The following is a 10,358-nucleotide window of genomic DNA, read 5'->3' as shown; positions in this document are numbered from 1 at the left end:
ACCTCAGGCTTGAGAGTCTGGACTCTGGACAATAGGAGAATTCTTGCCATGGAACTCTTGTAAGACAAGAGACATATACTGAGTCACTACTGTGTGTCCAGCACTGTTATTAGGCCCTGGGGACACAGAGGTGAATCACGCCCAGTCCCACATGCATAGTCCAGCAGCCAAAGCACGATGTGAAAGGCTGTGATGGAGACATCTACTGGTCACTAAGGGAAAATGTGGAGGAAGAAATGTTCACCCAGGGAATGAAGTTTTTGTTTTTTTTTTAAAGCATGGATCATTCTTTTTTTTTTTTTTTTTTAATTTTATTTATTTATTTATTTATGGCTGTGTTGGGTCTTCGTTTCTGTGCGAGGGCTTTCTCTAGTTGCGGCAAGTGGGGGCCACTCTTCATCGCGGTGCGCGGGCCTCTGACTATCGCGGCCTCTCTTGTTGCAGAGCACAGGCTCCAGACGCGCAGGCTCAGTAATCGTGGCTCACGGACCTAGTTGCTCCGCGGCATGTGGGATCTTCCCAGAGCAGGGCTCGAACCCGTGTCCCCTGTATTGGCAGGTAGATTCTCAACCACTGCGCCACCAGGGAAGCCCGGGAATGAAGATGTTTGAAAACATGTGATTTCAGAGAGAAAAGTCAGAGAGTGGAGGGGAAGTTCACTTACTGAATATGTGCTAACTGGCAATATCTGCGCTCACACATTGTTGCTAATTATCTCAGAAATCCAGGTTTCTGTCCCAAAAGCCTGCAACTGTGTCCTGCTACACATGCTGAGTACTAGATCCTGCCTCAGAGCTCTGCTCCTATTCCCACTAAGCAGTAATGACAGAATCCACAAAAATATTTTCTCTCTTCCCCAGCCAGGGAGCAAGGTCAATGAGAGGGGCTCATAAAAACACCAGGAGGACTTGCACTCACCATTCAATCTCCTTAGGCTCACGGTTCCTGAGGAGCTCTCCCACCTCCTGCTGGCAGCGTTCCTGGTATTCTTGGTGCTTTACAAGGTTGCACAGGATCCAGGAGAGGCCGCTGGCTGTGGTGTCATGGCCTGAAGAGCATCCAGAAAGGCTTGGATATCTGGGCTACTTCAGCACCAGAGGGTGGACAGCACCTTCACAGTAAGGCCCATGGGGAGGATAGGGAGGGATGGCGTGGTCCAGGGTCCACACACCAAGTCCCTGGGATGGAGAGACACATGTCTCCTCTGTAGTCCCACACTGGGACCCTCACCCTCAAACATGAAGGTGTCAGCTTCAGCTCGGGTATCTTCGTCTGACAATCCCTTCCCATCTTCATCCTGGAAAGAAAGCAAGATCCGCAGAATCACACTAGCACTGAGGTCTCTGAGCCTAAACTGGGAAAATCTCTGAACCTCCATCATCCACCCAGAACCCCAAGCCCACCCTGAAATCCTAGACTTCCCTCTGTCACCAGAGGCCCCACCCCGTAGGTCTCCTCCTTGATCTCCTCGTCTCCTGTGTTTTCCCTGGTGAAAGGAATCAATGATTCATAAATATTTTCATGTTTCTTCATGATGAGGAATTTCTGAGAAAAAAGTTGCTGGTAACCTGGGTTACAGGATGATTGAATGGCAACTTGCCTTGGAAGCTAGAGATTGAGCATTGCCCCAAAGCCATTTGCTCACATGCTAAGATAGTAAATACAGAGATTCTTTATGTCTCCTGGAGATAAGGAATGGGTTATAAACCTATAGAACCTATAGACTTTGCCTTCTCACCAAAGAGGATTTGTTTAAGCTCCAGAACAATCTCCCTCTCCTCTTCTCTTCTCTTCTCTTCTCTTCTCTTTCTTTTCTCCTCTCCTCTCCTCTCCTCTCCTCCCTCTCCTCTACTCTCCTCTTCTCTTCTCTTCTCTTCTCTACTCTCTCCATATCTCTATCCCTATCCCTATCCCTATCCCTATTCTCCATACAGAAGAATGGGCAGATATATCAGCTGTCCTGTATAAGTTCCAAAGTTCAATATCTGGAGGTAATTCTCCTGTGATGCAACCATGGCTGCATGGACAGGTAGAAGCAGCATGGAGCCCTCAAGAGAATTTGGGGATGGGGAAAAAGAGCTAAATTCCACTCTGGCTACTGTTACTGCTGGGAGAAATAAATGCTCTGCTCTGATCCGGGGTTCTGTATGTATACTACAACAACAACAACAACACACACACACACACACACACACACACACACACACACGTAGACTAACTTATTATCTTGTAAGTAGAGTAAAATCTCAGGCCTTCACAGTTTCAGACTCAGCCATCCCCTGCAGGGGGATTCCACACACTCACCTCTAAAACTTATCCCTGACCCATCCCTCCCTCAAGCACCTCACATGGCTCCCCAGTACCCTCTGCCTCCCGTCCAAGCTCTTTGATCAAATCGAGGTCCATTCTCATACTTCTGCTCAGATACCAGAGGAGCCTACCTTGGTCAGCAGGAGCACATCAATGAAGTCTAAGGTCTTGGCCTTAGCCTTGGCCTTGAGGAAGTCATCAATGCCTTGACTGGGGAGGGTATGCTGCCACTCGCGGATAACAGCATCTGTGAAGTCGTGAACCAGGCGGCAGGCCCTGCGGAAGCACCGCCCGTCGGGGGTGAGGTAGTACAGGAGGTCTACGTTCAGGAAGATCTGCTGGTGCCGCTTTGCCACTAGGGCACTGAGCTCCAAGATGGCAGCGATATATTCACTGGGCTTCCTGCAGGATGAGAGCATGAAGGAAGCCAACAACATAAAACACCTGAAACCCAGAAGCCGAGAGCTACCTCCCTTCAGGAAACTGAGTCTCCAAGAACAGATGGCCCACAGACACAGTGTGGGGTGGAGCCAGGACATGAGACTCCCCAGACTCTTCTCTTCTACATCCCATCTCTGTGAGCTGCCTCCATGCCCCAGGCACCCAGAGCACAGCTTAGATATCATGCTTCTCCCCTCTGTCTCTCAGCCAGTACCTGCCCCTTCTCCTTCCCCAAACTGTCCACACGGCTCAGAACTTATCCTCTGCTAGCTGGTCAATGGCCCAGTCCCTTCTCTATTCTCCTTACATCCAATGTCAACACCGTCCACTGTCTACATTATGGTCATTTTTCTCTTGAGTCAGATGTCCAAGCTTAGCTTTGACCACAACCCTCATTTGATCAAACACCTTCCATGGCTCCCTGGAAACCTCGGAATAAAGTTCATATCTTCTTTGTCTGGCTTCAGAATGTCCTTAAGATATAACCCCGCCCACTCCTCCAAACTTATTTCCATGGTGTCTCCTCACGGTTGCACACACTTTGATCGTTCTAGGCTCCTGGGCTTTATCAAACAGTTCTACCTACCTGAAATGATCACTCCTCTTTCCCTTTCCCTGTCTTTCAATATCGAGCTTTGACCCACCTCCTCCAGGAAGGCCCTCCTGATTTCCCTGGTCAGTCCTCCCTCCCCCATCTACTCCCTTGGATCTATGGCTCATGTACCCAGGCCCTGGGCCAAGGCTCACTCCTGGCAATTGCTGTCGAAACTGAAGACGCATTTCTGCAGACTGTCCAGGGTCATGAGGCTGATGTGTTCAAACATGTCCAGATGGGTGTGGCCCTCCGTGACTAAGCGCTGCCACTTGGCCTGGACAGAGAAGGGGACAGGGTTAGGACTGGGAATTGCCTCCTCTGAGCCCCTACCCAATCCCAACCACCTGATGGTCTCCCCCAGACCCTGCGTCTTGGCCCCAGGCAGCCATCCCCAGGGAAGACCAGGCTTGGGTAGGAGTAAAAGTTGTTACTGTTAGGACATGAAGTCCCCATGGCTCGGAGTTAGGAGATGTGGGTTTTTGATCTTGGCTCTTCCTTCTACACTCTGTGTATCCTTGGTAAAGTTAATGAATAAAGTAAGTGCACAACAAATGTTAGCTTTCATCATCATCATTTTTATAAATTAATTAGGAAAATATCCCCTATATGGAGAGAGGTTGTCTTCCATGCGCCCCGAGCACCCCTGCCCTTTAATGCTGGGTATGCCAAAAAAAATTGCAAGACTCCTATATTCTTTACCTGGGCCATTTCTCAGAGTTGTATTTGTAGAAAACAGCCTCGAGGAGTGAGGTTATGTCTCCCCTTGGACAAATATCAAGCTCGCTTCTAATAACTATAAAAGTCACAGAGTCCCTAAACCTATACGCCTCCCTGCTATAACACAACATGCTACATGACTGGCATCTATAGAAGCCCACCTGTGTCATCCGCATGGGATTTGGTGACTTGGAGGAAGAACGCAAACCAACGAGAAGCACGTGCTCTTTGTTGCGCTGAGGGTAATAAACTGTCCTTGGTTTCTGACCCAGGAGTCTCATGTCTTCTGGCCAAATCGACGAAACAGTAACAAGCTCACTTGCAGCTCCCAAGTATGAAAAAAATCCCAACCTTCACTGTGTGTGTGTGTGTGCGTGTGCGTGTGCGTGTGTGTGTGTGTGTGTGTTTACTTACCACTGGTATCCATTCATTTCCCAGGCCAGTTCATTTCCTGGAACCACTGTCTTGGGCAGTGGTCTTCCCCACCCGAGGCTATGACCCCCAGCCCCTTGACCCCCAGCTTGGCACCTTCTGTCAAGAGCCTCTTATCCCATACAACTTCCTCTGCCCTCCTCCTGGGAGGCCTTTTTCCCTGGCTCGACCTCTGAACGAGGGGAGGCTGGGCTTAGCTGAGTCAGCCAACTCCCACAGTCTCTTTACCTCCTCCCCACCTGGCAGCTGTCCAAATAGATGCTGAGAAGAAGGGAGCTAGACCGTTATTGAGAGAGGACTGTAAACCAGCTCAGGGTCACAGTGTGAAAATTAGATCCTCAGGGCTCGGCACCTCCCATGTTAACAAGTTAGGGGGTGGGCAAAGGTGACTCTGGATGCCAAGTTCACAGCCAGCCCTGCCCTTCCAAGGCCAGGGTACAGCAGGTAAAAGCATGAACATTCAGGTGCCAGGTGAGCAGGGCAAACATCTCCGGGGCTCATTTCCACATGTGGGCCAGGAGGACGTCATACACCATTTCTTGGCATAGAATCAAAGAAAGCTCAGAACCACGAAGCCTCTGGCCTCTGGGGCACACAGCCTGGCAGGAGTTCGAGCCCTGCCTCCAAGCAACCGAAAGCCTGGATTGAGACATGACTGCTGGGAGCAGAAACAGAGACTCCAGCCTGGCTGGGGGTTACCTGCATCAGCTTCAGGGGATAAAGGCCCCAATCGGAAGAGGGCACCTGGAGACAGGAGGGGTAAGGCTGTGAGGGGCTGAGAGAACAGGGTCCACACAGGGAAGAGCAGAGCTGGGAGACACTGAGTGGGCAACCTCACTGTGACTGTGGGCTGTCCCGACCCTCTCTGGGCTCAGTCTTCCTATCTGGGAAATGGGACCTCAGATGAAATCCTGAGAGGTGGACAGCGGAGGATTGCATGGAAAGATGGGAAGAATCAGGAGCCCCAAAAAAGATGGAGTGAAGGAAAAGGGCTGGCAGTTAGTATTCTTGCTATTGTATGCCAGTACTCCACATAAAGTAAACCTAGTCTGTGCAGACAACTGTATGTCAAGAGGGCCTACTGTGTGCTGGGTACCTCAGAAAAACATGCCCCCGGTGTGTCAGAAACTCTACATAAATTGTGCCTACTAGGTTCCAGGTATGCTACAGAAAGTGCATCTACTGTGTGCCAAGTACTCTGCATAAATCTTGTCTACTTTATGCCAGATGTTCTACATAAAGCACACCTACTATGTGCCAGGAACCCTATGTAAAGCGTACCTACTATGTGCTGGGTACTCTGTAAAATGCACCTACTGTGTGCTGGACTCTCTATGTAAAGTATGCTTACTCTGTGCCAGGTGCCCTACATAAAGCACACCTACTGTGTGTCAGGTACTCTACATAAAGTAATCCTACTCTGTGAGAAGTAACTTTACATAAAGCATGCCTACTATATGCCAGGTCCTCTACATAAAGTGTAACCACTCTACATTGGGTACTATACACAAATCCTGTCTCCTGTATCCCAGGTGTTCAACATAAAGCATGCCTACTGAGTGCCCAACGTACTATGCAAAGAGCATCTACTATGATCTGGGTGCTACATGAAGCATTCCTACTGCGTGCCAGATATCGTACATAGAATACTCTGTGTGCCGGGTGCTCTACATAAAGTAATCCACAGATGTTCTGCCAGCAAGATAATATATCACCCTCCCCTCAGTGCTCTGGGCCAGAACCCTGGGATCAGGCAGAGAGACGCAAGTGATAGCAAGAGGAAAGATACCTATTTAACAGAAGAGCAAACTGAGGCTCAAAGAGAACAAGCCTCTAACCTAAGTTGCAGAGCTGGAAGGTACCCAGGTCTGTCATATCACCAAGCCTAAGCCTCTTCCCTCTGCCAAGCTGCTCCCCTCCCAACCATAAGGGACAATGCCCTATTAATCCAGGGACATTTATAATGGTGGAATCTCAGGCCATACGGTGACCCCAGTGGGGAGATGCCTTGAGGTCCTTGTGTCATCAGTTGGATCATCTTCCCACATCCAGGATGCACCACCCAATGGATCTAGAGCTCCCCTCCTGGCCCCCTCTGGATCCTGTCCAGAACTGCCCTGTGGGGTGGTCTCCGGTGACAGAGAACTTGAAGGGTGGGGCTCCTGGCAGAGCTACTGAGCAGGAGAGTGGGGGAAGGACAGTCCTCCTGACACTGGTAGGATGCTGGGGAGACCCCGAAACTCCTTCCACCTCGACACTGGCTGGGGGATTCAGGTGGAGGATCCTAAAGCCCTCAGTGTGGTGGGGTGCACCCTCCCCCTAGAATCTCGTCCCCCTTCGCAGGGGTAGACTTTGCCTCCTGGCAGGTCCATTTCACATCAGGGTCAGGCAGACAAGGCCATAATATAATAAATCAGGCAGAGTCCTGGGACACAGAGGAGAAAGAGCCCCAGTGCCCAGAGAGGTTCAGCTCACTTCAGACCTACTGTGTGCCGGGAATAGGCAGGCAGGCAGCCTAGAGCAGGAACCGCAACCACCACACCCGCATTTGCCAACATAAGTCACTAAGCTGTTTTAAGTCTTTAAAGTATATGAACATTTTTTTTTTCATTTTACAGATGAGAAACTGAGACTGAAAACTACACGAGTGAATCACCCAAAGTCACACAGGTGATGGAAACGGGCTGTGCCCCAGACTTCACACTGCGTACCCTGAACCATGAAGCTCTCCCTTCATATCTGTAAATGGGCATTTCATGAGCACCACCTCCCAAGATGGTGGGAATCATTAAAAGAGACAATGCATGGAAAACACATAAGACAGAGGAAGAGCTCAATAAATGCAAGTCATTGTTATTGTTGCTGTTGTTGTCGTTGTTGATGTAATCATCCAACAGCCCTGCAAGATCAATTTCATGAGCCCATTTTTACAGAAGAAGAGCCGGAGATTCAGAGAGGTGAAGCAACTTGCTCCAGCCTCCCAACAAATTAGGTAAATATGACAGTACAAGTGACAGCAAAGCCTGGCACATAGTACGTGCTCATTAAATATCTGGGGAAGAGAGAAAGGTTTGCAGCAGGGGGTTTTAAGGTTCTGGTGCTAAAATTGTGTTCCTCAAACCTCCACCATCCCACCATCTGCATCACCTGACAGTTGGCAGTAAATGCAGAATCTCACATCCCCACCCAAAATACTGACTAAGAATTGCATCTAAACAGGTCTGCAGGGGAACTGTGTGCACTTCTTCAAGTTTTAGGAAGTGTTGCTTTAAGACTCCTGAGTCTGGATTCTGCAAAGGAGGCAGGGAGCACAATGCCTTCACCCCTCTAATTCTCAGAGGGCTTTTTCGGTGATAAAATAAAGAGAAAAATCTATACCTTCCAGAGCTGTTCATACATACAACCATGATTACTGATCATTTATTATGTACTGGACACTATTTTAGGCACGAGGAATGCAGTAGTGAGCCCTGCAGACCTCTTCCTGCTGTCAAGGGGCTTACATCTTGTGAGGAGATGGGTGATGAGCGATAAATAATCAATGACTTGTCAGACAGTGGTGAGTTATGTGCCTGGAGAACATCCTACCTTAGTCCAGGGGTCGGGGTGGGCAGAGACCTGAATGAGGAGGGAGAGACTCCAAGAACAGACACTGGGTGGAACACCCAGGCTACACAGAAAGACGAGCGGTTTTTGACCCTGGAGCTAACATGCGAGATCATGCAATTGCTCCTTGGGGAGGCCAAAGTGGCCAGCAAATTCTGGCCCCATATGGAAGCTATAAGCGGGTTTGGAGCTTTCGCTAACTGTGACCAGATACTCAAACCCTAGCAGGTCTCTGCAGCCATTACTAGGGCAGGGTCTACCTCTGGTTCCTAGATCAGGTGGTAGTGATAAGGACAGAGTAGGTTAGTTGCACAGCTAGTTCAGAAATCCTACTAGGGGAAGATAGATAGAGAAGGACTTTGGGAGATCACCGTAAGTTAGACATCAACCAGGAAATGCCCAGAACATCTGGTAGCTAAACAACAAGCGTAACACTTTAAAACGAAACAGACTTACTTAGGTCACTAATCTATATGATTAGGAACGAGGTGTACCACAGAACAATGGTAACAAGACTGCATTGGCCTTGTGAGGTCTGCAAGACAATGGACCCTGAAAAACTGCTTTCTTGCAGGTAGCTTACATAGGAATATGGGGGAAAGGTGAAAGAAACTAGGGGAAAGGTGACATTATACTGAAACCTGAGATGACTCACCATAAATTTGTATATGTTGCCACCCTTCTGCTCATTTACATAGCTCTATGACAGTCCCAGTTGGGCCATATAGGGTCAAAAACTCCCCCACCCGATATGTAGGAGGAGTTAATGATGAAAGCTTGATGTCTACTCAAAAAATGAGGAAGAAGGTGGTCTTCTCCCCATCCCCACTTTTCTTTCATTTATAAAAACTACTTAGTTGTCGGGACAGTTACCTCTCACTGAATTCTTTCTGCACTGAGACAAAAGAACCTATGTTTCAGTAAGTCCTGACACAAGGTGTGTGGTTTCAGTAGAAGGGGAAAGGGAACCAGCACTGGAGCAGGAAACCATAGGTGGGGACCTTCTGTTCATCATTGGGGATGTTCTAGAGCATCATCAAACAAGTAATATCCCAGATGCCGAATCACACAAGCCTGCCTTATGGAATGTCCCCCAGCCAGTGCTGGAAGGAGGGGAGCCACTCACCCCCTGCCCCTTCTCCAGTGGTCCTTCCACCCAAACCCAGAGTCAGGCAGTGGGCAAGCCTGTGCCAGACCAGCGACGGTGGTCACTGTGAGTCACTAGCTTGGGCACAGCCCATCAACCCTTTAAACCTCACTCTTCATGTCTGTCAAATGGGCCTGATAAAACCTCACAGAGAGTTGCAAGCGTCCTATTAGACACAGGCAGAGAGAGTAGGGAAAAGTATGTTTCAAAATAGTATGTGCATAAAGTTTGCATTTATAAACAAAACTTACAAATGTTTGTGTGCACATGTGTGTATATGCATTGAAAAAAAATCCAGAAGAATCCACATGTCATGGTGGAATTGGAGGAAGTAGAATCGGAGTCTCTATAACTAAAACACAATTTAAGAAATAAGGATTTGGCACAGTGAGGAACACATAACTGGCACACAAAACAGATGAGCAGTTATTTTGTGTCATCATAAAGACACGCCTCCCAGGAATCCACGTGGGGTCTCTAGAACAAGCATGCAGGCTGCCTGCTGGCTGGAGTTTTACCTTTCCTTTCCTCAGCTGTTAGGAAGGAAAGGAACAAGTTCTGGATTCAGCAGAACTAAGTTCAAATCCCAACTCTTCCATTTCCTGGCTGTGTCACCTTGGGCAAGTCAATTGCCCTCTCTAAGCCTCATGTCCCCCTCTGTAAATGGAGAGGTGGATTTATACCTCCCAGGTAGTTCATTACTCAACAGCAAACTGTGCTTGACCACCCAATCTGTACCAGGCACACTGCTGGGGCCCAAAACACGAGATGAACAAGACAGACAAGGTCTCTGGATTATGTGCTCATGTCTCATGGGAGAAGCCAATTGGAAATAAGCACGTCAGGTGGTGGCAGAAATGAAGGAAATGAACAGCATGAGACATGCTAGAAAGTGACCAAGGGGGCTGTTCTGGACAGGGCAATCAGGGAGGGCCTCCCTGAGGAGGTGGCCTTACTACCGAGTCCAAGCTCATACTGCTTGATGCATGACAGGCATCAAGAGGAGTTTGGGGGCAAGGAACGGTAACCTTATTCCGAAAGCCAGAAGACCAAGGAATTGGTGGACTAGTGTCCCAAAGAACCATTCTAACCAAGATAGAATTCAGGCTT

General features: G+C 48.8%; 1 protein-coding gene across 1 annotated transcript; it reads right to left on the bottom strand.

The window, feature by feature from the left end:
• Positions 1-303: 303 nt before the first annotated feature.
• On the bottom strand, positions 304-3,809 carry LOC137222198 (cytochrome P450 4F3-like). The gene is made up of 4 exons (XM_067733063.1): positions 3,499-3,809; positions 2,442-2,712; positions 919-1,297; positions 304-573 (listed from the first exon to the last, which is right to left on the bottom strand). Exons 1-3 carry the CDS (start codon positions 3,573-3,575, stop codon positions 1,088-1,090), a joined length of 558 nt encoding a protein of 185 aa, XP_067589164.1. The 5' UTR covers positions 3,576-3,809; the 3' UTR covers positions 304-573; positions 919-1,087.
• Between the last annotated feature and the right edge of the window lie 6,549 nt (positions 3,810-10,358).

This window comes from Pseudorca crassidens, chromosome 3, assembly GCF_039906515.1.
Source record: "Pseudorca crassidens isolate mPseCra1 chromosome 3, mPseCra1.hap1, whole genome shotgun sequence".
NCBI lineage: Eukaryota > Metazoa > Chordata > Mammalia > Artiodactyla > Delphinidae > Pseudorca > Pseudorca crassidens.
The sequence above is the reverse complement of the archived record's forward strand: the minus strand, read 5'-3'. Positions and strand labels throughout refer to the sequence as shown.